At 46.6% G+C, this 27,695-nt stretch overlaps 3 protein-coding genes across 5 annotated transcripts in view; 2 read left to right on the forward strand and 1 right to left on the reverse strand.

Annotated features, from left to right (window-relative positions):
• On the forward strand, positions 1 to 12,109 carry kif15 (kinesin family member 15). Of its 2 annotated transcripts, none has more exons than XM_060052401.1 (35): positions 1 to 307; positions 723 to 753; positions 1,074 to 1,260; positions 1,369 to 1,445; positions 1,563 to 1,600; positions 1,689 to 1,786; positions 1,940 to 2,110; positions 2,203 to 2,412; positions 2,504 to 2,629; positions 2,952 to 3,074; positions 3,287 to 3,428; positions 3,671 to 3,759; positions 3,853 to 4,062; positions 4,160 to 4,337; positions 4,769 to 4,910; positions 5,506 to 5,647; positions 5,997 to 6,167; positions 6,304 to 6,432; positions 6,573 to 6,678; positions 6,846 to 7,011; positions 7,655 to 7,805; positions 7,918 to 7,994; positions 8,099 to 8,177; positions 8,287 to 8,373; positions 8,493 to 8,597; positions 8,809 to 8,931; positions 9,596 to 9,742; positions 9,831 to 9,926; positions 10,033 to 10,182; positions 10,789 to 10,871; positions 10,971 to 11,037; positions 11,124 to 11,161; positions 11,278 to 11,410; positions 11,490 to 11,621; positions 11,717 to 12,109. In XM_060052401.1, the coding sequence occupies exons 1-35, from the start codon at positions 289 to 291 to the stop codon at positions 11,765 to 11,767; spliced, it is 4,074 nt and encodes a 1,357-aa protein (XP_059908384.1). In that variant the 5' UTR covers positions 1 to 288; the 3' UTR covers positions 11,768 to 12,109. The 2 variants fall into 2 exon arrangements, with proteins under 2 accessions (XP_059908384.1, XP_059908385.1); XM_060052402.1 differs by having other exon boundaries at positions 3 to 307; positions 8,099 to 8,144.
• Positions 11,898 to 15,741, reverse strand: rd3l (RD3 like). 2 transcript variants are annotated; one of them, XM_060052410.1, is made up of 3 exons: positions 15,258 to 15,741; positions 14,486 to 14,827; positions 11,898 to 13,690 (listed from the first exon to the last, which is right to left on the reverse strand). In XM_060052410.1, exons 2-3 carry the CDS (start codon positions 14,788 to 14,790, stop codon positions 13,330 to 13,332), a joined length of 666 nt encoding a protein of 221 aa, XP_059908393.1. In that variant the 5' UTR covers positions 14,791 to 14,827; positions 15,258 to 15,741; the 3' UTR covers positions 11,898 to 13,329. The 2 variants fall into 2 exon arrangements, with proteins under 2 accessions (XP_059908393.1, XP_059908392.1); XM_060052409.1 differs by having other exon boundaries at positions 14,486 to 14,804; positions 15,258 to 15,737.
• Positions 12,163 to 27,695, forward strand: part of tdrd9 (tudor domain containing 9) — a 21,986-nt gene continuing 6,453 nt past the window's right edge. Inside the window, exons 1-21 of the mRNA XM_060052403.1 lie at positions 12,163 to 12,422; positions 16,326 to 16,402; positions 16,562 to 16,626; positions 17,155 to 17,376; positions 18,702 to 18,824; positions 19,479 to 19,559; positions 19,645 to 19,809; positions 20,331 to 20,434; positions 20,546 to 20,668; positions 21,629 to 21,713; positions 22,152 to 22,209; positions 22,318 to 22,422; positions 22,536 to 22,633; positions 22,743 to 22,874; positions 23,919 to 24,081; positions 24,193 to 24,256; positions 24,566 to 24,629; positions 24,737 to 24,781; positions 25,057 to 25,110; positions 25,722 to 25,838; positions 27,559 to 27,666. Of these exons, the coding sequence (XP_059908386.1) occupies positions 12,298 to 12,422; positions 16,326 to 16,402; positions 16,562 to 16,626; positions 17,155 to 17,376; positions 18,702 to 18,824; positions 19,479 to 19,559; positions 19,645 to 19,809; positions 20,331 to 20,434; positions 20,546 to 20,668; positions 21,629 to 21,713; positions 22,152 to 22,209; positions 22,318 to 22,422; positions 22,536 to 22,633; positions 22,743 to 22,874; positions 23,919 to 24,081; positions 24,193 to 24,256; positions 24,566 to 24,629; positions 24,737 to 24,781; positions 25,057 to 25,110; positions 25,722 to 25,838; positions 27,559 to 27,666 (2,178 nt within the window). The 5' untranslated portion in view covers positions 12,163 to 12,297. The remainder of the gene's footprint in view (positions 12,423 to 16,325; positions 16,403 to 16,561; positions 16,627 to 17,154; positions 17,377 to 18,701; positions 18,825 to 19,478; positions 19,560 to 19,644; positions 19,810 to 20,330; positions 20,435 to 20,545; positions 20,669 to 21,628; positions 21,714 to 22,151; positions 22,210 to 22,317; positions 22,423 to 22,535; positions 22,634 to 22,742; positions 22,875 to 23,918; positions 24,082 to 24,192; positions 24,257 to 24,565; positions 24,630 to 24,736; positions 24,782 to 25,056; positions 25,111 to 25,721; positions 25,839 to 27,558; positions 27,667 to 27,695) is intronic.

Raw genomic sequence — 27,695 nt, forward strand, 5'->3', positions numbered from 1 at the left:
AATTTGAAGGATTTCTCGACACACTATTTTATCCCCTACAAATTATGCACTTTCAATCGTAATGTAAATTGATCCATCGCGGATCTATGTGCCTCACACATCTGCAAATCACCGCCAGCAGGGTTCAGTAGCGATCTTCGCGAGACTACGTTGCCCCAAAGACCAGTGAAGAAGAAGCTCGGTCTACGGTGCGCGCCAATTTACAACAAGCCAGCCAGGAGGACGTAAACATTCCCTCCGTCCTTGTCGTGGCTCCATGTCGCCGATACGACCATCGCTTCCCTAATCATGAATACGAGTGTAAAAGGTATGGAGATATTCGATAGCGTATGTTCCATGCCTTAATCATTCCCTAGTCATTGTCTTTATCGGTTTGAACAGACTTTGAACTTATAAGGATAGCTTTTGTACTGTTACGTCTCTTTAATTCCAGCTACAGGACCAATATCAGGAGTTGCAACAACAGTTTATTTTAGGTTATTTGAGCTAATAACCTTTGCTAATAGCTTTCTTTCTTTGGTTATTCCTTGTTTTCCTCTTAGCTGAGACACAATTTACGCGTTACTCATGTAAGGACACAATACTTACCTGTCTGTGTTCATGTTGGGTTCACTCACGTTAACAAACACGCACAGTGGCAGGCTAACCTTAACATTAATTCGTTGATTAATTTGCCTATTAAACCTTATTCCCCAATCCCCTTCTACAACTCCGGTCACCAGGATCGGGCGATGTGTCACAAATTACTGCCAGGTAACGTTATTGTTTATTATTGTATTATTGTAACAATAAATGATGGCAAAATTAAATCCCTGATACAATTCAATGTTTGTATTATTCCTACTCTAAACACACATTATAGAGTATGAATAATATATATAAATATATATAGATACACACCCCTCTCTATCTTAGTTAAGAAATGGCATTAGTTGTCTTGGTTCCATGTAGATGGATAGTCTATAATATGAAAGATCAACAAATAGAGGCTTTTGTGTGCATATGTCATTCAGCTTGAATGTAACAATTCTAGGAACTAAACTATTGTTTTCTTCTGTTTGTTCGTCTCGAAGTGGTGACAATGATTCCATCAAAGTGTTTGTGCGAGTGAGACCTCTGACCCAAGACACAGGGTTAACCACAGATGGAGATCAGAATCTGTGTTTAACGGTCACTTCACACAACACCATTCGCCTGCACTCAAAGCCAGAACCAAGGACCTTCACTTATGACCATGTCGCTGATATGGACGTATCCCAGGTTAGTGCATTTAAAACACCTCCGTTATATGGACCTTTCAATGGTTTATGTTACCGTGGTACACAGATTGCATTTTGAGACAAACTAACATTTATCATTGGCCAATAGGACTCTGTCTTCGCAGGTGTGGCAAAAAATATCGTGGAATCTTGCATGAATGGATACAATGGCACCATTTTTGCCTAGTAGGTTATCTTTTAAACGTTTCCAATATTTATTATATCATAGGTTTTTCGTCATGTTCTTCTAAATGTTCTCGTAATGCTCCCCATCATACACGCTAATTGTGATACTTTCAACAGTGGACAAACGGGTTCTGGAAAAACCTTCACCATGCTTGGTGAGAACTTCTCTTCATTCATAGCAATATCAAGAGTAAATATCTTTTCACGCCATTATTTATTATAATTATTTTTCTGTCTATTCAGGCCCGTCCGACTCCGATAACTTCACAGACGAACTGCGAGGGGTTATTCCCCGAAGTTTTGAGTATCTCTTTTCTCTCATCAACAAAGAGGTGGAAAGGGTAAATATAACGTTTCCTAATTGGTTGAATTTCCACAAACTCTAAAATGTCTGATGTAATACTGTGGTGCAGCATTCCACAGTAATGGGCAGGTGGCCTTTTTCCTTTACATTCCTTATTCCTTATTCTTTATGTCCGTTCTGTTCTCGGAAGTCCAAGAGATTCCTGTGCAAGTGTTCCTTCATCGAGATCTACAACGAGCAGATCTACGACCTGCTGGACAGCGCCTCCGCCACCCTGTTCCTCAGAGAGAACATCAAGAAGGGCGTGTTTGTCGAGGGAGCCGTGGAGAAGTTTGTCACCTCGGCCTCGGAGGCTTACCAGGTAGGCATCCTGAAACGCACATCAGGGTTTCCAGGAAGCTCCAGAGATATCCCCGCCCTGAGTAGCCGGTCCTCTGCTGCCCTCCGTCCTAGGTGCTGTCCATGGGCTGGCGTAACCGCCGTGTGGCTTCCACGTCCATGAACCGCGAGTCCTCCAGGTCCCACGCGGTCTTCACCATGGCCCTGGAGTCCAAAGAGACCGTCAACAAGTTGGTGAACATCCGCACGTCTCAGCTCAACCTGGTCGACCTGGCCGGCTCCGAGAGGCAGAAAGACACGCACACGGAAGGCTCTAGACTCAAGGTGACGTACGCCGGCGTCGTTGTGTTGTTATGGGACCTGGGGGTCAGGTCTGGGAGTACTAACGGCCGTCTCTCTGCTCGTCGTCCTCCAGGAGGCCAGCAGTATCAACCTCTCCCTCATGTGTCTGGGCCAGGTCATCATGTCGCTGGTGGATGTGGCCAATGGCAAGAACAGGCACATCTGCTACAGAGATTCCAAACTCACCTTCCTGCTCCGGGTGAGGAGTCTACCAAGTCAGGCTTTCTTTGCCTCCTGGAGGGTTTATTGCAAATTCTAAACTTCGAGGGTGAAACTTAGAAAAAATACTAGGATAATATCTTCGAGCGGCCCTTTCCTTTTAAAAGCAATGTGTTGTCAACACTGTTGTCGTCCTAACCTTGCAGTCACTATAGATTGGTGGGTGTATAACAAGCGGAACCCTAGGTTTCTCTCTGTATGGGATTTTCGAGAAATTCTTTGAATCATAGGCAAACATGTAAAATATAATTTTATATTTTTCTGTTGTTCATCCATGGTGTGTTTATTATCTCCTGTTTCAGGACTCTCTGGGAGGGAATGCCAAGACGTACATCATAGCCAACGTGCATCCAGGGTCAAAATGTTTTGGGGAGACGCTGTCTACCTTGCAGTTTGCCCAGAGAGCAAAGTTAATCAAAAATAAGGTGGTTAATCAACCAAGCATTAAGATTAATGTTACCTTTGCTTTCCTTCCTGATACAAGTGTGCCTGTGAAGATTTCTACCTATTAGTTTTGAATATTTACTGTCCGAGATTGTAGGAAGTGGAATGCTTCGCTCTGTGTTGACATTTTGAAAAGGACTTAAAAGCATAAAGGAGCGTTATTGAAACGTCTGTTTCTGCTCTGCTCCCCCAGGCCATGATCAACGAGGACTCCCAGGGCAACGTGAGGCAGCTGCAAGCCGAGGTGAAGAAGCTCAAAGAGCTCCTCGCCGCTCAGACCTCCATGGGGCTTAGTGGCAGGGACCTGGCTCCTGGGGGCCCCCGTCTGTCCAGCAGTAAGAGAGGCCTTTGGGCTTTACGCTACTGTCACTGCGTCATGATATCATAACCTCAATACTCAATGAACTTGGTTATTTATAGCTTGTTTTTTCATAATTGAATCCCCATTGTACTTTTAGATTAAAATGCCGTCAAATCGGTTGCACCATTTGAAGTAAGGTGTTGCGTATAACCAACCTATTGCGAAGGTTATCTTATTCAATGTTAGAATGAGGAAATCCATTTACTCTCCTTTCAGGTCCATCAAATGAACACCCTGAGGTCTCCTACAAGGGCAAATTCCTTCAAGCCATTGGTCTGTGGAAGAAGCGGGAAGATGAGAAAACGGTATTGGAAATCTTTTTCTGCTAAATCAATACATTTATCATTAACACATGGATCTGAGGATGCTGAAGAAAAAGGGTTTTGTTGCGCTCTCAGCTCCTGCTCCAGAAGGTGGCACAGTTGGAGGAGGCCAGGGCCCAGAAGGAGAAGTTCATCCACTCCAGCCGCATGATCGTCAAGTTTCGGGAGGACCACATCTCTCGCTTGGAGAAGAAGTTGAAGGGCGATCAGGTCCCGCTCTTGGACAAAGAGAGCGAGGTGTTGGTGGACCAACTGAAGGCAGAAATCACCGTCCTTAAAGATCAGGTGAGAGTCAAACGCCGTGGCCTCATGGCGGTACTGGAGCTAATCCGAAACCACAGATAACCATTCAACATCCTTTCCAATCCAATTTGCCGTCCAGATGGAGCATCACCCGAAGATAAGCCAGTACGCGGCGGAGAACTACAGTCTGAGGCAGGAGAACCGCTACCTCCGCTCCCTGGAGTCCGTCACCAAGGCAGAGGAGGCTGCAGGCCAGGCTGCTGTGGAGCTGGAGGAAGCCTTCCGGCTGGCCCTGGAGGCCTCCGGGCCCACAGAAGGTAACCAACCACCGTACGAATAGAGCTCTTCATTTACTACACAGTCAAAGAACATCACAAACACTATGGTGTTAGGCTGTGTTCAAACACGTCATCTCCGACATACGTGCGTTGGAGCCAAGCCGGAAAAACATGGATGCTCAGGCTTTCTAGAAGAATACAAATGTATTATTATAATTATAGATTATAAATGTAATTCAGAAAATAATAATTAAAAAAGAACCCTTCAACAAGAACAAGTGCTGTTAGTAGCAATGCTACATGATGTATCATATATACTCTGCATCGGCCGATACTCAAGCACAGTAATCGAAATCGATATAGGGAAGGAAAAATGGTATCGGATCATCTCTCGTACAAATCTAGAGCAAAACATGACCCTCTCACACGAGAGCCATAAGCCAAGCATGCCGTTTATTTCTTTGCTACAGCTCAGCCGGCTTTCTCGACGCCGGCTGCAGCTGAAAGCGTCTCTGCGGTCTCCGTGGAACGACTGAAGGCCCAGCTGCTCCAGAAGCAGTCGGAGCTCTCCACCACCTCGCAGGCCTTCGAGGAGTACAAGGAGCTCACCAAGTGAGTGACGCCCGGGCCTCTGCGGAGCCATTGCGACCCGGGTCAACGTACACCCATTGTGTGTTGAAGATGGGGGTGTCACGTATTCAAAAGTGGGGGTGTAACTAGGGCTGGGACAAAATATCGAGAGGCAGATATATCGTCGCCCTTCTTCGTGCAATATGAGAATCTAAATGCTGGCGAGAAATATCAATCTTGATACATTTTTATTAATAAATGTTGTACCCCAAATAGCATCCACAATGTTAATATTTTAATTCATGAAATAAGGCGTTTTTACAGATTTACCTGTTCCCAGTGTCACTACTTCCTTGTTCTTCCAGGTGGCACTAAACACACAGAAAAACGCAGTTTGGCACTCTACCTGTTCATGGTCATTTTGTATTAATAGGTTGTCATATATAGGGATGTATGGTGATAGGATTGTCTAACAATATATTGATTATTGCAGAATAGCTATATTGTGATATTATTGGTATCGTAGGCCATGTATCACGTATCGTATCGGGAGGTACCCTTAGATTCCCAACCGTAGCTGTGTTTAAAGTGGTCCCTGCAGAACTTTAAACCTTTTTTGGATGACCCTGGTTTCCAGGAAGCAGATTGTGGAGCTGGAGTCTGAGAAGCGGTACCTCGACAAGTCCATCAAGCATTTGGAAAACATTCTGGAAGCCACACAAACTTGTAAGAAACAGGAGGTCTTGGAGCTCAACAGGATCCATGTTGAAACCATCAAGGTAACCTCCAACATTCAGACCAATTTTCTCCTGCCTTAGGCTATAAACATTTCATCGCAATACGTCATTTTGTTGGAAAAGGTTTCATTTCGTTAGCCGTCCTCAAGGAAGGTGGATTTCCTCTGGTGGCTCTAGTGCTCTTCCAGATGTGTAGCATGCATGGGAGGTCAGGTTACATTAGAACTGGAATCAGTTCCCCCCCCACACACACTACTCACGTTTGGCTGCACGTTTCTCTTAATTATTGTGTTCCGTCGTATTTGGTAACAAATGTCTATTCCAAGGTCGTTATTGGTGCGTACTTTCAGACCCCTGACTACGTCTTTCCAAACACCCCCACTCCCTGCAGAACCTAACCACCCCAACCAAGGCCTACAACCTGCGATCCAGAAACGACCACCTGTCCAGCCCGGAGCACCTGAACGGAGACAAGATGAACGACATCCGCCACGAGCAGCCTCCCCCGGAGATGGCCTGCGAGGCCTGCGAGGCCCTGACAGAGGAGCTGCAGCAAGTGCAGGTGAAGCAGTCCGACCCGACCTCATCCCTGCTGTCAAGCTGTACCACGTTACCCTTCTGTCCAGCGGTACCATGCCTCCCGATGTGCTCTGGTGTTCACTGTACTGATGGCGTTACGCCACTCCCCCTGCTGGCAGGAACAAGCTGATCGGGTTCAGACCCAGCTGGCGGAGGAGGAGATGAAGGGCACTAAACTGCTGCAGCAGATCGCTAAGCTTGACGAGCAGGTGGCCTTGATGGGACAAGAGTTGGGGCGCAAGGACCAGGTGGGACTTTCACCCATGATAACGTAGTCCAACAAAAAAGAAAAGTGAATTGCATTGGGGCACACAGGGAGGATCCACAGTCCGGTTGATCAACGTGTTCACCCAACCTCATGTGATCTTGTTGTGGTGTTCTTGTTCAGCTCCTCTCTGAGGAGCGAGCAGGTAGGAGCGTGGAGCAGCTGACTCTGCAGGAGAGCCTCGCCGGCCTGCAGCAGACCCTCGAGGCTGAGCAGCGCACCGGCGAAGGTGAGAGACCTCCGCTGCTGTGTGATGATGAAGTTCTAGTAGTTCACTGATGCTTTGTAACCAGAGGGACTCCTGTGGGGAGGTAAAATGAATCGCAGAAAGTTATATGCCGTCTGACTGCCCGTCTGACTCTCTGTCTCTGTTTGTCTGTGCATCCACATGGCCAGTTCTGCGGAGTGAGATCCAGGACCTGCGTGTGGTTCTGCAGTCGTCGGATAAGGAGCTTGCCGCTGTGAAGAGCGAGCTGAGGGACGGCCAGGGAGGGCATCAGAGGGAGATGAGCCAGCTCTCCAGCAACCTGATCAGGACCCAGCTCCAGCTGGACAAAGTCCAGTAAGAAGATTACATCTATGGCCCCTTTGCACTGCATATTAAGCCGTATATTTGTTAATGTTCACCTGGGTTGTTTGTTCTATACCATCACAAAATATCTATTGTGCTTTGATTTGAGGTGTCTAAATCACTTACTCTAATTATATACATAAACAATAGGAGATTGCAAAGAATTGCAGAACAGCGCTAATAGATGATATATCTAAATAGATATCGATAAATAGATTGATATATCTTCTAATACTGTGCATATACCACCTCGCACAGTGTAAAACAATGGGGTTAATGCCAGGCCTATCAAATGTTAATTGCATGTATTGTCATTACTATGTGAAAGCACCTTTGAGTTTATGACGATAACGCCGTTCCTCCATTGACCCGGGTCACTCCTGGCATTAACATGCGTCCTGGCCGACCACAGGTCCACAGCTCTGAGTACAGGCAGACACACTGAGGCAAACCTACAACTACAGGAAAAATATAGATGTACTATTTTTGGAAGATGTGTATCTTACATGAATTGATTATTCTCTAGTGCTCAGAGCTTTCCACTCGGCATGGGTCAACACCAGGTGTGAACAGAGCCATAGTCTCGTGGATTAAAACCTCCCTAACGCCTTGATTCTTGCCCTCTCTCTCCCAGACTGGAGTGGGAGCAGCTCCTGCTGCAGCACCGGAGTCTCCAGGACTCCTTCGACCATCTGCAGGCAGAGTCTAAGTTTGAGGCTGACCAGGCCGGACAGCAACTGCAGGAGAGCCAGCAGGAGGCCGCCGCCCTCAGAGACCGCATCACGGTGGGGGACCGCGCAGGCCACAGCCCGCCCAATGTGAAGCTCTGTATGGATAGGCTGGAGGCTGATGTATTCTCTCTGCTTGGGTCCTTCCTACCTTTCCAATGTTTCTTAGGAGATGGATAACAGTCTGCAGATAGAGAGGGCCCACACCAACACGCTGTCGACCCAGCTGTGGGAGAGCACGTCAAAGTAGGGTTTGAGACGGACGCCTGGGCGTTGGGCTGGAGGATTTTAAAGCCAGTGTTTTTATGCTTTTCGTTGAATGACGATTCTGTGTTTCTTCTTATCTGAAGGGAGCTGATGGAGACCTTGGGGCAGAACACCAAGCTACGACAAGAGGTGTCTGACCTCACGACTCAACAACAACAACAGGTCAGAGAACCGTTCATGCTTTGTCCGGGTTGCTTTGACGACAGTGCATGTTTTGCAGAGGGGTTTTATGAAGGGATTTTGAATTAATGATTATTTCCTTTTTTCCAAGGTTTCTAATCTGGAAAACCTTGAGCAAAACCTAGCGTCAGCTAAGGAAACCGCAAGCGTCTTGGAGCAGAAGATCGAACAGGACAAAGTAGGCGCCTGTGTATAAGTCCTTCACCATGTCTGTTGTCGTTCCTGTGATCAGCCTCAGGTTAGCTGAGGTGCGGCCTCTCGCTGCCTCTCTCTAACCTCTCTGGGGCTGTTGTGCAGGGTGTGGTGCTGGAGCTCATCAACCAGACCAGGGAGCTCCGCAGTGAGCTGAGTGGGAAGGAGGAGAACCTGGCCCAGCTGTCTGGGGACATCAAGGACCTCACCGTATGTTTCCTACTGCCATCCTCCACAACACCAAGTTATTCATTATTATGATAATATATGTGATTTATATAGTGACTTTACATAATCCCAAGGCACTTAACAAGTGATAAAGAGAAATATAGATAGGTAGATAGATATATTTATTATATATATATTATTTTTTTCTTAGTTTCTAATATATCAATGTGTCATGCTGCTTGTGTACGGCCAGGCCAAGTGTAATGCAGTCACCAGTGAACGGGACGAGGTCCGAGAGCAGAACTCCAGGATGCAAACGAAGCTTCAGGACCTGAAGGGGGACGTGGAGAAGAAGGCGGCCTCCAGCCGGATCGAGGTGAAACGTTTCAGCAAGCCGGACTGTAGGCTCTAAAAATATCAGAGTGGGAACAGCGGACATTCAAAGAATCCTGAAATATTGCTGCAAGTTTTAGAACTTGAGGGAGGTGGGAAAGTCAACGTATCGATGAATAGAATAGAATAGAATTTTATTCTATGCAACCGAGTGCAAAGAAAACGTATTCAGCTAATCGATTTGACTAAATGACGTGCAGAAATGATGGGACTTAAGGCCCCTCAAGCGTCCCCTCATATGCACACAGGGCCGTAACCAGAACTCTTCCACAGGCTCGTATCTGTAAAGTCATCAGTTTAAAACGCCATTTCCATTGTCCAATACAATCAGATGAAAACACACCGAGAGCCTGTATTGTTAATAATAATAATAATAATAATAATAATAATAATACATTTCATTTAGAGGCGCCTTTCAAGACACCCAAGGTCACCTTACAGAGCATATAGTCATCATACATTTTTTAAAAAACAAGACATTGTGGAAAAAAAAATAAACATAAGCAATAATAAATAAATAAAACAAAAACAAGACAAAATCGTCAAGCGTTTGTTATCGTCATCATTCTGTCATACCCCTTCTGTCGTCAGTCACTCCCAGCAAAGTATGCTTTCTAAAATGAACACCCTGTGGTGCTGCCCCCTAGGTGGAGCTGTTGCAGGATGAAGTTCTCTACGCCACGGAGGAAGTAGAACGGCTCACCAAGGTGTTGGATGAGCAGAACGGACTCCTGCAAAGCTTTCAGGAGCAAACCACCCAGAAGGACTCCACCATCCAGAGCCTGCAGCAACAGGTATGTTATCAGATCTTCATCACAGAGAGATGGCTTGTTTTTTCAAATAAAGTGTTGTTTAGTTCAAGCACCTTTTTATTCAAACCAGGTGAAGAAACAGGAGGAGGCCGTTGAGAAAGAGACATCAAAATGTGGCTTCAACCTCATTCTGGGCGGTGCGTTCACACCAAAGTCTTTAGCCAAGGTAAATTACTCTTCTTTTGGTTAAAAGCTAACATTTTCTTGGCTCAAAAGTAAAAAAATATTCTGAAGCTCATGGTGCTCTTCTCTCACCCTGTCTTGTTCTTAAGACGCCTCGCACGCCCAGGAGCGTCAGCAAGGACCTGAGCCAGATCCTGGAGCTGGAAAGCCGCCGCTCCTCCATGATGACCATGGAGCTCCTCCTCACGGAGCAGAACTCTGAGCGGGCCGACAAGAACGCCGAGATCCAGAGGCTCAAGGTCCGTTCCCCGCCTGCACACCGCCCGCCACACCGCCCGCCACACGAGTCCCCCTGCACGACGCCATCAGTGTGTGACTGTGTGCATGAACGGGTGAATGTTAAGCAATAATGTAAAGTGGTTTGAGTGGCCACTGGTTAGAAAAGAGCTGAATAAATGCAGTCCATTTACCATTTAACAATGTTGCATTTGCGCATGCAATTCTCCTCTAGCTCTATTTTTTTTTTACCTGTATTTAACCTTTTATTAGACGAGAGAAAAACAATTGAGATACACATAGCATCGGCATTAAAAACAACGTTTCAGCTGGAAAACAATCAACATTAAATTTGTAATTGCAGAACAACAGCGAAGAAATAGGAACTCATGAACAGGTCAACGAGGCTACAGCGTGTTCCCTCACAATCTATTTGAGTTCATGCATTGACACCAGTTCACCACTTCATGTGCCGAGTGCTAAATGTTCCGGGTGTCACGGGCAAAGATGCCTTTTTTTCCTTCCCCTGGATGCACTTTGTGTAAGGGTAGACGGACACGGCCCTGGGAAGTTCAGTGATTGAATTCCAGTTCTGAGTCTGGATCTTCCTCCTGCTTCCCCTTCCATAGACCCAGCTGAACGAGATCCAGTCTCTGCTGGAGCTGTTCTACAAAAAGCAGGAGCAGTCCGAGCAGAACGGGAACGACACGGGGTCAGTCGTCATGCTGTGAACGATTTTCCATCGAGCACACATCAGGTGGTCATGAAGATCAACGGAGCAAACGTTTTATTCTTGTGTTTTGTTCTGCAGTGAGCTACTGAATGAAGCCATCAAACAGACCATGCTCAGAGAGCTGCAGGAGGAGAGGGCTGAGAAGGTATGTCTGTCGGTTCAATTGAGCAGCTCTTTGCTTGTTATGCCGTCACTCCTTACTCATGGTTTGTTGCCGTGTCTCATCCACAGAGCAACGCAACACAGAAGCTCTGTGAAGCCCAGAAAAGGTAAACACAAGTCTGGTTCTGACGAGTCTTGTTAAACATAAATGTAAGCAAGTGTTGGATGAACCAGTCTTTCCCAGCGTGTGTTCTCATTGATGGGGTTTGTTGATGTTGGTTAGACTGCAGGCCCAGGAGTCCATGCTGGCCCAGTCTCAGACCTGTGTGCAGGAGCTCACCAGTGAACTGAGGAACCGCTGTCTGGAGCTGAGAGAGCTGAGCCAGAGGGAGCAGGAACAAGAGAAGCTCCTCAATGTAAGAACACGGTTGGTTTGGTGTTGTATATCAAGACTGGGCTTGGGGGATTTCAGTTTCCTAACACTGTCCCACACAGGAGGTTGAGGTTCTCCGCAAACAAGTGGACCACTTGTCAGAAGAGAACGGCAAACTAGTTGGCCACAAGAACCACAAGCAGAGGATAGAGTATCTGGTGAAGCTGAAAAAGGAGAACTCCAAACTTCAAGAGGTGAGGACTATTTGCCATTTGTTTTTTTCTTCGTTTTTGACTGTCAACGATGGCACTCCGATCAATTAAAAAATGCCTAAATCTTTTTCCCTCAGGATAACGAAATCCTCCGCTCTCAAATAGTCTTATTACGGGACGGCGTGTGAAGCTCTCCAGTGGAAACGGTCTGGACTCGTGCAGCAGTCCTTCACACTCTTTTCTAAAGACACACAACTGTTCAATACAATGCTGCCAGGATCAAAAGCATTTGACCTCATACGCCTATTGCCTTGAACTATTCAAATGGTGTTTTCATGGCTCTAGTACTCTCTCAATAGCCTAAACTGTAGTAGTACTTTTGTTGGTGCCTTTTTTTATTTCTGGAACTAATTAACTGTACAGCGTTTTATTGTAACTGATAGTGCCTGGACAGGAGGCCATGAATTTCAAGTTTGTTATATTTTTTATTTCTTTAAACAATGCCGTTTTAAATAAATTCCTTAATGAATTATTGACTATTTTAATTGAAAACCCAATCGACATGAAATAGATAGAAGTCGCGGTTAAACTTTCCATGACATCATCCAACCACGACGTGGCGAAGTGAGCTGCATTGGAAATTCGACATCGAAGGTCATTCGAGAAGTCCCCCGTGCTGTAACAAGTGTTTCATTCAATTTGTTTCATCAAGTTAAATATGAAGAGTTCTATTACACCAGAGCAGATTACAGAGTGGTTTATATTTGGGTCCCAGTTCACCAATATCAGAATTACAGATGAAGTCACAGAAAAGCCGGAGACGACATCACCAGTACAGAATTGGTGAGTTAAGTTTAGTTGTAGGCCTAGTTATACCATGAGCTACACCCAGCTCGGGTTTAACTGTAATTTAGTTACAGGGATATCTTGCTTGTTATTGTAGGCTGAAATTCATTGCTCAAATTGTACTTTCTAACGAAAAATGTGACCACGTAGCACGTGTTGCCCGACTAGGCCTATCAAAAATTTGAACCACTAATTTTTCTTCAACAAAAGTTCCCTAATGTATTATGAAATCCGTTATGTAAAAAAACGACGACACAAGCCAAAGCAACATTTTATTTCATAATGACGGTCCAGTTCTTGGACTTGATTAGTCACGATTAATGGGCTTGTACAGCCCGACGGCCTCCATTTTTGGAAGCAGTGAGCATGGACCGTTGCGGCGTGCCTGGTCATGTTTTTTGGTTAATTGTTTAGTTATTGTGAAATTATCATTATGGAGATAAATTGGTGGTGAACGGTTGATAGGTTGCTGCCTAAGTTGTTCGATTCGTCTTCAGTTCTAGGACCTGAGTGTTTTTGAAAGATAAAAAATATTAATTTCTTGGTTAACGTAGTTTGAGTTCAGGTTTATTCCACCCAAATACTACTGAAAGTTCAGCCTATAACCAAATCACATACTACTCCTGTTGGTTCTGTCTCACGAGAATGTAGCCGGGTAAACGTGACTTCACATTCCCTATAATGTAACTTTAATTGGACGTTCATTTGTTGCACTTTTAAGTGAAAAATAACGTTTTTGACCATGGCATGGGGTCAATGTTCATACAAGGCTCCATCTCATGCATCTCTGTTTAAAGCTGAAGGGGAAGACGTACACAATCTAAAAAGGAACATGCATGGTTTCAGGACACCCCGGGATTGGACTTCATGTCCCAGAGTTTCTTTGTGGGAATCGTTTCCCCTTTCAAATCGTAGTGCTATATCCTACTGTGGCCCTCACAGGAACTGGGAAGTGTAGAGGAACACCCCAGTCCCTGTAGCCAGCTAAAGAGTCAGAGCGCTGCATGGCCCGGTCCACATATCCAGAGACGGTGGGGATCTCCTCCCTCGCCGGCTCGGTGCATGTCAGCGCGGTAGGAGTGATGAGGCCACGCTTCACTTGGTAGCGGTCGGTCCATGCCTCCGTGGGTCGGAGCTCGGCTTGGGGCCCCGAATGCTCCACTTCCTCCAATTCTTCTCTGCTGAGGAAGTCTCCCAACACCTGCTTGAAGACCAACACTGGCTCCCAGGGCAGAACGCGGTCGGTGGCCAGCGCCTCGCGGAACCTTCGAATCACACGTATCAAAGTGTTACGAACAATGGTGGTAGTTTTACATAATTAATGACATTCATAAATTGAATGTTTATAATTTATGTAATTAATTGGAAAATCATATTGTGGAAGAGCGTCTTCAGGGATGCAAATAATCTCTTCCCTTGTGCCGCTTTTGTAATTGTGTCAAAGTGGACTGAATAAATGCAGCTGGCCCAAGCATCCTTGTAACTGCCTTCTAGCTAGCCCATCACACCCACATCCCATCAGCCCTCAATATACCTGCCAACATACACCATGGCATGGCCAGGCACTGAAATCCAATGTCTTGCCATTTCTGCAAAAATATGAAATATGTAATCTATAAGACTACTGTAGAATAAAGAATGCGGTCGTTTTGTATATATTCAGGGAGAGGGAAGGGCCAGGCTACAGGCAGCATCCCCAGTAGTAGTAGAACTTAACAATGCACCTCTGAAGAGGCACTTGGATGCTCCAGGCACCTCCTGTGGTCAAAAATCACCACTGCAACAACATTGCATCCTGTTTGCAGAGCAGTGGCAACAGAGCAGACTTTTCTGACCCCTGTAAGGAGTCCTAGATGGTATGTGTGGCAGCGTACATAGCCTACTTCTGTGACGGTAACGCGTAATGGCTTGCTTGGCAGCCTGCCCTGCCGCTCGCTCTCCCCCTTCGGGTCGTTTCTCCGCTCCTACTGTCAACCTCTCTGTAGCGCGGCGGCGGCGGCTAGCAAGAGTTGATGGCACGAGGCCAGAGAGAGCAAGGCTTCTGCTAGTCTGCTAGGCACCTGGAGAGAACGGCGGCGGCGTGGGTTGGGGGGACCCGAGAGCACAGGCCCTCGAGGTGCAGGAGTTCGGCCGCGGGGATCAGCGTCCGCAGCCTGGGGTACTTCTGGAACCACCGGAGGCCCAGGGCCAGGCGATGCTCGCGCTCCAACCGCCGAGCGAGGCGCTCTCGCTCCTCCACATGCCACAGCAGCTCTCTGAGCAACATGTGGCCGGCCGCTGCCCCCGGGCTCCGCAGGCACGGCCCCTCATCCTTCACTGGCTCTTCTGCTTCACGGGACCATTTCATCCAGCTGAACAGAGGCATGGCGGGGAGTGATCCTAGGGAGAGAAACAGGAGGGAGCTGCTCTTTTATGGAACAGAATGAGGTCATGACGTGTGTCTTCCACCAAGCATCTTTGTCTGACATATTCTAAAAGAATGACAGTATTGTTGAACCCGATTTGCTCCGCGCTTCCCAGTGCAGCTGGGGGTGACAATCTGCGCATGGCTTTTTAAGCATCATTTTTAACATTCCCATAATGAATGGTTTCGCCCTGCCCGAGCTGACCTCTGGTCCACACTATGGTGGGGTTGTGAGTGTCAGAGGTCATTGCACAGGATTGACCTACCCTGGATTTGTTTGTAAAAACCAATTGCAAGGATAAACAATGTTGTACCTGCATGATGTTGAAAGTGACCCTCTGAGCCTCCTCTTAACACTCTTTTACACCTTATCTGGAAAGATTAGCTTTTTCTAAGGTGCCTGAAATCATAGAACGGTCCATACTTACAATTGGGCACTTCAATGCAGATCCTGTAGCATTAAAATGTGCAAACAAAATCTCTCAACCAAGCAGAGCCCTTGATTTCTTGCCTCCATGGATAAGACAAAGGGAACTTCATTCCTGGAGTTTTCCAAAAGCATCCTTCTGGGAAAAACAACTGCTGTATAGGCATAAATGAGTGCTCAGACTTTCTGGTTGGTAAATCGTCCTGCTCCAGATGAGGACGGAGTCTTCTTATCATCCCTCCCAATGCTCCTCTGTCTGTCTGGGGGAGAGTTAGTATTGCATTGGTCTATGACTAAGAGCTGTCACCTCTCCTCTGCTCTCTCTCTCTCGCTCTCGCTCTCACTCTCGCTCTCGCTCTCTCTCCACACCGCCTCGTGCTAAGGTCAGAGGCTTTGTTGAATGCACGAAATGTGCAGGCTCAGGAGGGGGGGGGGGGAGAGCCAGGGAGAGCACATGCATCGCCTGCCTGGGCCCATGCATGTGTATGAGCTCCTCGGGCTGCTGCTGGTGGTGCCTCCGTCTGCTGGGCTCATGTTGATCACATGGCCAGTAGAGAGAGAGTGTGTGTGTGTGTGTGTGTGTGTGTGTGTGTGTGTTTGTGTTCTGCTGGGGGATGTGCCTCTCTGAAGGACGCACGCTTTGTATTACTTATTTCAGTTGTCTACGATTACAAAGCCTCTATTTATTTTGGCTACGCTGCAGGTGTGAGACTAGACACCCCAAGCTGAGCTTTCAACCTGAATCACTTAATTTTTGTTGTTAACAAAGCATTTATATTCAGCAATTGAATAAGAGCTACTATAAATAGCGAGTACTATTTAATGGAATCTTGTTATAAATACAATCTCAATACGTAAAATACAACTGTTGGATATGACGCAGCAAATGCAGATTAATCACGTTCATTTCATCTTCAATTGATGCAATCATTTTTATTATTTTTTCATTATTAAAAATATTCATTTTGTATTGTAAAGATGTAGTCAACAACTAAAGATTTACAAGACTTACAAAATCTTACACAGTGATCCTTCAAAAAAGCCACATTTTAAATTATATTTTTTTCAGTCCGTCACAACTGGGCAGCCCCAGTAAAGATCCTCCAGATGGTGGACTGAGGAGACCAACCACAGAGCTTCTGGGAAGTGAGTGTTAATGTAACTGCAAGGTCTTCAACGTTAATTTAAGTTCGCAACAAATGTATTTGTCTCTGCATGTGTCTCCTTCTGTTTTTCATTTAAACCTCTCTCTTGATGGGGAGATAAGATATTTTCTCTACTAACGATAGTCTATGTTCAATTCAGGTGGTGCACCTCGTCTAGTGAGCTACGAGTATCCCAGGCTGCCAATAACGAAAAACAGACAGGAGGTAAAGATACAATGTCTGTAACGCGCACGCAAACAGCAATGTGTCATGTTGAGTGACGAGTACAAACACACCTGCCTGCAGAGCTGCTGTTACTGGGCTGACGTGGAGGCTTTTAGACGTGACGGGAGATGAGATGAATCAGCTCCTCAACCCTAAAGTGTTTCTGTGAAAGCAGAATATATTCACCTGTCTACCAGTTTGTTTCAACTCGTTTACCAGACCATAGTCCTCTGCGTCTTCAAGTTGGTTCACGTACTCTTTTGGTTTGCTCTTGGTTTGTACTGTTGTTATCTGTGTATCCCCATGATTTGGATGTTTTACTTATTATTCTTGTTATTTTTTTCACTTCAGCACTTTATTGCGGGTTTTGCACAGAAAGCGCTCTGTAAATAAAGTGTGATTTAGTTTGCCGAGGAAGCAATGCTCCTTCAGGCTGTTATTCTCCTCAGTGTCTTGGGTTTTGTTCTCTTAATTAACCTCTCTACTGAAGCGATAATGCATTGTTCCTAACTCGTCCTCCGTCCCCAGCTCGTCTCTCTGGTAGAAAACAACTCCGTGGTGATCATCCGTGGAGCCACGGGCAGTGGCAAGACCACCCAGCTGCCCCAATTCATCCTGGACCACTACAGTGAGAAGAACGCCCCGTGCAACATCGTGGTCACACAGCCACGCAAGATCGGAGCAACCAGCATCGCCCGATGGGTGGCCACCGAGCGCAGGTGCACCCTGGGCAGTCTGGTGGGCTATCAGGTGGGTTTCCTGGTGCTCACGGTGCAGTAACGCCTCCCCTGTGTTGACCAGCTTGTTCCGCTTTAGCAAACCAAGATGCGCTTCTACAACATGAAGCACAAAGTAAAATAAACAAAATTTAATTGTTATAGTATAAAGGTTATATCATCAAAATCAATCAAACCACAAGAGTTAGATTACAAGGGGACTTCTAAATGTTACATTACAGTCTTGTGTTTATCCTCACACTTCTGTTGTTATCTAAAGGTGTCAGTAAGTGAGCGGCTATGGTTGAACGATAATAGCTGTACACTGAATAGAGATTTCTTCAGATGAGGCTCAATGAATCCATTTGACATCTAGTATTTGTCTGTATTGTATGTAGTTCATGTTGTTTTTGTTCCCTCTGCAACAAATACCAAAACTAAGAAGCCCTACAGCCTCACCCTGGGCCCTCTCTGTTGCCCTTCCTGCCCCCTCTCCTCTCTGTTGCCCTTCCTGCCCCTTCTCCACTCAAGACCAGCCATGAACCTCCCATCAGAAATCTATTCTCGACCTTTTGCGTGCTGCTCTTCCACTTGACTAGTCAAATGCAAATTAGCACCGCACAAATCAAGCCTTTTATTTCTGGGTCATCTTTGTAGTTTTGCATCTCATGGCATTTGAACAGGCTTGAGCTCTAGCTGCACCCATAGCTGGATAATGCATCTGTCAGTCCGTCCATCCGTTCTCGAGCAGCCAGAGAGAGTAACCGGTCATTATCTTGTATTCCAAAGCCCCTCCATCTCTTATTTTCACAGAGAGTTGCTTTTATGCTGTCATCGCTCTGTTTTCCCCCAGGGCGAGTGATGGAGTGGCTGATTGTGCCTCTCTCTCTTCCTTCCCACTACTCTATGCCTCCTCTCGTCCTCTCCTCTGAAGGGACCAGAGGGCGAGAAGCCCATGATTCTGGAGGTCATGAGTAGGAGTGTGATTTCTTTACCCACCCGCGGGGGGGCATGGCGAGAGAGCGGCCAGGGCACTCTGCATCGCTGGCCCAGGCCCCTGACTACCTTGAGGGCTGTTGTTACATGTTCACTGATTACAAATCAGTCTCCCTCACTAAGCTGTCGTTGCCATGTATTCATGTTAAAGTCAGCCTGCTATATGCCTTATCGAACATACCCATCCAATTTAACTATGCAATGAATCCAATTAAATGTAGTTAATTGATTACGAAGGATTGTCAGAACAATCATTCAGTGAGTATGCAGGTGTCACGTGCAATAATAGGCATAGTAATCCTCCACCAAAATCTCTATGTAGATGCAGATCTTCTGAAAACTGTGTTTGTGTGTGTGTGTCAGGTGGGCTTGGAGAAGATGGCCACAGAGCACACCCGGCTCATCTACGTCACCACCGGCGTGCTGCTGCAGAAGCTGGTGGCCGCCAAGACCCTCAACGAGTTCTCGCACATCTTCGTGGATGAGGTGCGGGGAAAACACGACTCAGTTGTCTTAACCTGTTACACAACGTTGTCTTTGTGGAACGAGAAGTGGGTCATCATCGACCGCATGATGAGGGTTGTGAGTGCCGTGGCTGCTCACCAGCTTTTGCAGAAGACTCAAGACTCACTTGTTCACCTAGATCGGCATAGCCTCCCCCACACACTCCACACACCCCTCTTATGCACGTAGTGTATGTTGTGGGTCCTGGCACTTAATGTACGCCCTTATTGTATGTTGTACATCCTGGCACTTAATGTACGCCCTTATTGTATGTTGTACATCCTGGCACTTAATGTACGCCCTTATTGTATGTTGTACATCCTGGCACTTAATGTATGCCCTTATTGTATGTTGTACATCCTGGCACTTAATGTATGCCCTTATTGTATGTTGTACGTCCTTGCACTTAAAAATAGTACTTAGCATTATGTAACATCTTATCCTCGCTATCTTTGTTGTATACAGGGAATGGGTTAACCTAACAATTGTTAGTGTTTTGAAATTGTTTTTATGAACATCCATGCTGTACCATCAGCAGTACATTGTTGTTTCCGTTTCTTTTGAGAAAAGTACTTTTTGGAAGTCGCTTTGGATAAATGCGTCTGCTAAATGTAATCTCTCTCACCGCTGTCCCAGGTTCACGAGCGGACGGACGAGATGGACTTCCTGCTGCTGGTCATCCGAAAGCTCCTCCACTCCAACTCTCGCTACGTCAAGGTAGCGTCCAGATAAAGGTTTTTGGGTCCCCGTCCCCCCCGTCGCCTCTGAAGGTTGACCCGATGCCAACGTGTTGCCCCTCCAGGTTGTCCTCATGTCCGCCACCATCAACTGCAGGGAGTTTGCGGAGTACTTTGGCTCGCCGGTGCGGGGCCAGATGAACCCTGCGTACGTGTTTGAGGTGGACGGCGCTCCGTACGCCATCGAGCAGAGCTACCTGGACGACCTGCGCGCGCTGTGTCCAGGCAGGGTGAGCCGAGGGAGGAGGCCCTGTGTCTCTAGTGTCTAAGGTCTCTCTGTGTCCAGGCAGAGGGAAGAGGCCCTGTGTCTCTAGTGTTGAAGGTTTAGTACAGAGACAGACTCTGCATAGCCTCCCCCCTTACCCCGCCCACACCCTTATTATAAATCACCTACTGTGGTGGTTGAACCTCTAAATGCTTTAACTGGGCACATCCGTGGAAGCACACAAAAACGGTTTTACATCATGTTCGGTGTGACGGTTGGTAGCTGCTCCCCATACTACAGGTATTTGGTTTCTTTAGCCCTTGGTTTTAAGGCGATGTTACTGGATTGAGGGCAGCAGTCCCTAGGAGCTGCTCCACCCCGAGGATACCATGATATATATAAATCTAATAAATGACGATCAATCTATATTTTGAATGTCGGCCGATATATCTATCGGTAATCTTTTACTACACAATATCGGTATCGACCCCTGCAGTGTGGGTCGGGCTCTAGGTGTGAGCCTTGTTGCGTTGGTCTGCCCACCAGGTGGTGCCTATGAGCAGCCACGAGCCCAACATATCCCAGGAGATGTACAACATCGCCATCAGTCTGATCCAGAGCTTTGATGAGATGGAGACCAAAGACCAATGGTAAGGAGGCTCGTTCTTTCAGGAACTGTCCAACCATATGGAACTCGATACAGCACTACATCTCGGAGGATATTCCAAACCGCTTTGACGCCTGCTTTTGCTGGTATTTAGCAAGAAGACGGAGCAGGACGTGAGCCTGAAGCTGCCCGAGCGCGGCAGCGTGCTGGTGTTCCTGCCGGGACTGAAGGAGATCGGCAACATGCAGGAGGGCCTGGCCACGCTGGTCCGCAGAAGGTGGATTCACTCTGGGCCTTTGACGTAGACGAGCCATCCCCGCAAACGCTTTTATATAGTATATACTAGGGGTGTACACGTGTAACCGGTTAGTAAATCATAACCGTTTAGGAAAAATCAGTAAACGAAAACCGAAAAAATAAAAATAATAATCACTACGCCATTGTTTCAATGGAAATCGCGACGGTCCATACTTTCAACATAAAGTTTACATATTTATAATTCGAAATTCGTCCCAGCCTTTATACCACAGATACTATAGGGTCTATAGCATATAACCTCGTTTTCTGATTACAGTTTAATGTAACAGTAAGCTGACAACATCCTAATTAACACCGCAACTACAAATTAACCACACGGAGATAACCATGGCAACCGGTCAAACAAATGTTCTTTTTGTGATCATTGTGTGTGCGACTCCGCCGTGTTGATAAACAAATAATCCCCCTATAGCGCGACTGCAGTCCACTTTAAAAATAAATCAAATAATTAATTAATTTAAAAAACGGTTAACCGTGTACACGAAAAAAAAGGAGTTGTGTAACCGTTTACAATTTTTTGTAAATTATTTTTGCACACCCCTAGTATATACAGATGCAGCATCTTGCATTGTAACTACTAACAGCACTTGTTCTTGTTACAGGGTTCTCTTACGCTGAATAGCAATGTCGGTTCACTTTGTGTCGACAAAATATTTCTTCAGAACTAGATCATTTACATTTATAATCACATTTGTAAACCCGATTTTAGATAGTATCTAAGGAATTTCTGATACTGGTATCGGAACAACTCCAGTAACCAATGAGGCCATTGTTTATAAACTTGCAGCCAATTGACTGGTTACGTATACAGTGTTTTAAGTACTATCCTCCATCTAGATGGATAGATACCGGTAACTATATATCTAGTATGGCCTGTATACCGAATAAAAGAGTGTGTGATGAGCGTGCTCTTCCTCAGGCTGCAGGTGTATCCGCTGCACTCCACGGTGACGATGGAGGAGCAGAACGGAGTGTTCCTGGTGCCTGTTCCCGGCTACAGGAAGGTAGGAAGCATGTGGGGAGGCGAGCGGTGTTCCTAGTGTTCCCGGCTACAGGAAGGTAGGAAGCATGTGGGGAGGCGAGCGGTGTTCCTGGGGTTCCTGGCTACAGGAAGGTAGGAAGCATGTGGGGAGGCGAGGGGTGTTCCTGGGGTTCCTGTTGTTCCTGGTGCCTGTTCCTAGAAACGGGAAGGTAGGAAGCATGTGAGGAGCAAAACGGACCGTTCCTGGTGTACCCGGCTATAGGAAGGTAGAAGCATGTGCTCCAGACTGCCAGACATCCCAGGTCTCTATCTGCCAGAAAGAGGAGAACTCGAGTTCTCGATTTGGACGTCAGTATTCGTTGTCTCAAAGCGTCCATAGAGAAATATATTGTTATATTGTATATTGTCGTTGTGAATGCCCGTCCTTGCTGTCATGGCCTTGATGAGTCTCTCCCCCCAGATCATCCTCTCCACCAACATCGCTGAGAGCTCTGTAACAGTTCCTGACGTCAAATACGGTACCGGCCCACTCTTACTGTTGTGTTGTCAGTATAACAGCGTCTCTGAGCGCTTCGGATGAGTCGTAGAAGACGTAAAACGATGCAAAACGCTCTATTCGCCAACAGTGATTGACTTCTGCCTGGCTCGTCACCTGGTCTGTGACAACGAAACAAACTACCAGTCCCTACGGCTCACCTGGGCCTCAAAGACCAACTGCAACCAGCGTAAAGGTATCACTCACTCACTCACTCACTCTGTTTTAAGGCGTGTCTATATTTCATGAAGGGTAGTATTGTTATACTGTACTACAGCCCATGACCCTCTGGTTCCCCCTGACCTCCAGGCCGGGCGGGCCGCGTCTCCAAGGGCTACTGCTACCGGATGATCACCAAGGACTTCTGGGAGAATGATATCCCAGAGTACATGGTCCCTGAGATGCTGGTAAAGATGTCCCCAGGTCCAGCAGTGACCTCAGCGTTGGAGGTGGTCCCCCTCAGAGAGAAGCCCTGTTGGTGACGAGGATCTGTCGGTCTCCTCCCTTGTGTCCCAGGTGGCTCCTCTGACCAGCATCATGCTGAAGGTGAAGCTGCTGGACATGGGGAACCCCCGCGTGCTGCTCTCCACCGCCCTGTCCCCCCCCAACCTCCAGGACATCGTCAGGACCGTGCTCCAGCTCAAAGAGGTGCTGCTGGCTCTGATCAAGGGGTCCTGCTGTGTCTCCCCCCAGAAGCTCTCCTTCTGGGGGGAGACGGTGCAGAGCTTCTGGGGGAGAGACGTCAGAGCTTCTAGGGGAGACGGGGCCGAAGCTTCTGGGGGGAGACGGGGCAGAGCATGGTCCAGGGAATCATGGTGACGAGGGGCGGAGTTACACATGACAGTTTTGATTTGAGACCTTAACAGATGCTCTGTTTTACAGTTGACCACTGCTAGCCCAATTTAAGTTTGTGCCAATTACGTCCATACTGATCCCCGCATCCAGTAACATGATTGGTCAAATGCAAATGTTTACATTTATATTTAGGACATTTAGCAGACGCTTTACTCCAAAGCCACTAAGTCCATGTGTCAGAAGAAAGAGAAACAACAATATCGCTGTCTGTACAGTAAGGAAATAAGTGCCAAGCACTAACAATCGCTAGGCTAACCCATTCCCTGTATACAACAAAGATATCGAGGAGATGCTACACGATGCTAATTACTATATTTAAGAGCCAGGACGTAAAAACATACAAATATGAAGCTCAAGAAAGTAAAACCCTCTGCTCACCCAGGTCGGAGCTCGTCTGCCATCTTTAGGACCACTGACCGTAGCCCCCCCACCCCACGTTCCTCGGGACGGGGGGGTTATGAACGCTCTGGGCTGGGTGAGTGCTGGGTCCAGCTCTGTCACAGCGCATCAGAGTGGTCCTCGGGACGTGCTGAATCAGGAGCGTCAGGGAGCGTTAGCGCCTCAGCAGGGTGTCGACCGCGGTTAGGTGTTGAGGAGGAGCTGTGATAAATCATCATGTCCCGGTGTTCAGCCCCGTCGCAGGAAGACGTAGGCTCCGCACGACCAACGACATGACTAACGGTGTATTTACTCGCAGGGTTAGCATGTAATCATTGGAGCATATATATTTGCGTATCCATTTTGGAGGGTTGAGAGCACGAGGGGTGATTAGGCTTAATGTCTTGTCTTTACGTTATGAATTATGAATGAAGAGCCTGGAACATGTCTTCCCTAAAGATGGGGGCGCTATCGGCCAAAAACGACCGTCAAAACCACAACGACGACGGGGAGCTGACGTTCCTGGGGCGCGTGTTGGCCCACCTGCCCGTGGACCTGCGCCTGGGCAAGATGATTGCCCTGGGCCACGTCTTCGGCTGCCTGCAGGAGAGCCTCATCATAGGTGAGCCTGGCTCGCTCTCACCATGACAGTGATGTGAATGGGCGAGTCTGGTGTGTCTGCTGTCAGCGCGTGACACCATGAGTGAGTTCTGCCCGTCTTGTCTTCCCTCAGTGGCCTGCCTCTCTCTAAAGAGCTTCTTCGCTATGCCCTACAATCAGATGATGGCCGGCTTCAGGTAGGCCTGTCCCAGCACTCAAAGAGAGATGGACACTCGGCGGCTCAACTGTGTTCCCTGTTGTGTAAAAATAAATCAAATCGAGGATAAACAACCAATGTTTTAATGTTGTAACACAACTGTGTGTTAAAGCTAGGCTAGGGTAGCTTAGCTAGGTTGAAATATGACCAACTGCAATAGAAACGCATGCTATGCAGGTCGCGTACATAGAAGGCCTTTTGGCAGATGAATTTAGTTCAGGAAGGAATAAAACATCCAAAAATTGACACTATATATATTGCATGTACGATTCTTAACTTTGACTTCCAGGACAAAGCTGGGCTTCGCCAACGGCGTCCCCAGCGATGCCATAGCGTTCCTCAATGCCTTTAAGGTAACACTGGTTGACCTGAAGTGAAACCTTCCTAGAGAGTATCACGTTTTATTATCTGGCTGTATGTCTCTAAACTTGTTTCCTACGTTCTCCACTCGTCCTGCCAGGCTTGGCACACTGCTAAGAAGACGGGACAACTGAGACACCCAAAGGTGAGCATTTGCTGAGACAGAACGTGATCGTCTGTGATGTTGTTCAATCAGTGTTTAATCAAGTTTTAATATTGGTCAAATACAATAGCAACTATAAAACACAATCTCTTGACATCTCTGTACATTTTAAGAAGACGTGGCTTAGCCTTTGCACTCGAACACAATATGAATCGGTGTTCTTAATTGGCAACACAACACAACTGCTGCGTGTCATTGGCTCTGAGCACCCACTTGACGCCTTGCTCTGTGTGCTCCTGGTGAACCTTCCTTCACAGGACGAGCTGGACTGGGGAAAGGAGAACTTCATCCAGATCAGGAGGATCAGAGAGGTACACTGGCACAAGCCTGGATCATTGAGGGACACTTGGAGCTCGTGACACAGTAGTGGAGGCACTTTCCATTGAAGGGGGTTATGCAACGATTCATTTTGTGGCCGTACAGAAAACACTGAATACTGTGGGTCATCCAGCCCTACTCGGAACAAAGTGGACATTTGCTCGAACTTGTTCCTGACCTTTTCAGATGATCCAGTAATTGGCCGATGGGATGAGACATCTGAATTAGGCAGAGTGCTTTTGTGGAAATGGCACGTTCATCCCAATGCGAGTCTGGAAAAATACTTTAAGCCTTTCTAATTAATATATGCTAGGTAATACACAATCCTATTTTTTTCTAGACCAACAAACAAACCTTTTTATTTTTTTGAGTGTTTGACCTTTAGAAACAATTGCGTTATTGAAGGCTGTGTCAACATTATTTGTATTCGTTTTAGCTCAATAAGTAGAGCTTTTAGGGTCAGGGGTCAAACACATTAATGAACCGTTTCCACTTTGGATAAGGACGTCCAAGAAATGACAAATAATATTGTAACATTACTGTATGATTGTAGTTGCACCATGCTGCCCGGGTTCTCTTGCTCCATGCCGGTCTGCGCCTCCAGGTCACAGAGCTGTACGAGGACCTGAGGAAGCGTGTCGCCCACTTCAACATGATTGTGCCCGAGAGCCCTCCACCCACAGACTACACCAGCACCAACCGCCAGAATTTCATCATCCAGGTGACCTTCTCAATGAAATGATTCAATAATATAACTTCACTTTAAATCGCAATTCAGCTTTCAAACCTGAAAACAAATCCAAAAAGTTTTGAAACTGCATGTTTTTACTGGAAATGCACTTTTCTTTACTGGAGTCTTGGTGCTCAGAAACGTGTGACTGACCTGTGATGTAGCACAGATAGATAACATGTACCCTGTATACTTAGCATTGTGTAGCATCTTATCCTAGTTATCTTTTCTGTATAAAGAGAAAGGGTTAACCTAGCAATTGTTTGTGCTTGGCACTTGGTTCCATGAACATCCTTTCTGTGTCCTTTCTGAATCCTTTCTGTATTATTTCTCTTTTTTCTGACAAATGTACTTATTGAAATTCTCTTTGGATAAAAGCGTCTGCCAAATTCCCTTAATGTAAATGGACCCCTCTAACTAAAGGGGAACGTTTATAGGAATTTCCACATAAATCAAGTCGGATCATAGGGGTAGGGTTGGGTATCGTTTGGGCTTTATTCTGTACCTTTTAAACGGTTCTGGTGCTAAAACGGTTATCGAACCGGTACGTAAAAAAACGAAACCGCACACACTTGAATACATACACGAGTTTCAAATGAAACAAAGTCAGCGGAAACTGAGCTGAAGTTTAGGACATAGCACACGTTGTCACACACGCTGTTGAATGGCAACGGTGTTTGCTAGCCTACTTGATATGCAAGATTTACGATTGGCATTAAATTACTCGACTTACCCGAAGAGGAAAGGCTGCTGTGATTAAAAAATAAAAATAATTACAAATAATAAAATTACTCGCTGAAAGCAGGCAGGCATGCAGCTATGCTGCTCGCGTTTACACTTGCGCAAGGCAGCCACAGAAGAAGCCAACATTTGTTTTCCACCACTTTGTACCACGCAGTATTAATTCCCAAGCATTTGAAGCGAATAAGCGACTCTGTTTTTATTTGTTTATTTGGTTTCCAACAGATAGTTTTGGATGCATGCATCGGCATTGAGTGTGTTTCTTTGTTTGTTACTTTGATATCACATACGCTCGCAGCACACTCATTCATTCATTCACGCACGCACCCACTACAACCTGCCGATCTTTAATCAAAACAACGTCAAGTAAGTGATGCCCCAGCGCGTTGACAAGTCCGTCCCGTAGCGCTCATAGGCTTTATGGTTTATATGTTCGAAAGCCGTGATACACTTTTAGGCAGTTGGCCTGAAATACCACACCTTGCAGTCATGGACCTATAAAGAAATCAGTCTGAATCAGTGTCGCGCAGCGCAGTGTTCCGAACGTTATGTAATCAAATACACCTGTATACCGGTATATAAAAAATTCATATCATAACGAAAATACACACCGTTATTCAGTGTGAACCGGTATACCGCCCAGCACTAACGCAAGTTGACGCTGCAACACCATGGGGGCGGGTCAGGGGCATTAAGAAAAGTCAGGCACCGTTATGAGGCACCGAAATGTGCGTTCCTATTCGATCTCGGTACTACCGTTTACGGCGGAACCGGTGCCCTACTGGAACCGAGTTTCGGTGCTCAAGCCTCCTCAGGGGGAGAACAGACTGGTCAGGAAGAACGTTTTCCAAGCCAAAAGGCCACTGTTGAGGATCAGGGCTACAGATCATTTTGGGTAGATGTATCTTTCTCAATGCAAATACAACTTGATGGATCCTCGATTGATCCCTCGCTCCCCGTCCTCCTCCAGATGGTCATCGCGGGGGCGTACTACCCCCACTACTTTGTGCAAGGTGAGATGGACGAGGCGATGGCCGCCAAAGATCTGTGTGGCCACGACCCCAGGACCACAGTCGTGGTACGTCATTTAGGGATGAACAACACTTA

This window comes from Gadus macrocephalus, chromosome 5 (assembly GCF_031168955.1).
Source record: "Gadus macrocephalus chromosome 5, ASM3116895v1".
Classification (NCBI taxonomy): domain Eukaryota; kingdom Metazoa; phylum Chordata; class Actinopteri; order Gadiformes; family Gadidae; genus Gadus; species Gadus macrocephalus.

Bases quoted from the DNA above. Each gene is read 5' to 3' on its own strand.
- rd3l (XM_060052410.1), bottom strand. From the start codon at position 14,790: ATGCCTCTGTTCAGCTGGATGAAATGGTCCCGTGAAGCAGAAGAGCCA. The intron at 13,691-14,485 runs GTGCCTAGCAGA...TGTGATTCGAAG, and splicing joins GCCGCCGCCGTTCTCTCCAG to GTTCCGCGAGGCGCTGGCCA.
- kif15 (XM_060052401.1), top strand. The intron at 2,413-2,503 runs GTGACGTACGCC...GTCGTCCTCCAG, and splicing joins CGGAAGGCTCTAGACTCAAG to GAGGCCAGCAGTATCAACCT. The intron at 8,932-9,595 runs GTGAAACGTTTC...GCTGCCCCCTAG, and splicing joins CGGCCTCCAGCCGGATCGAG to GTGGAGCTGTTGCAGGATGA.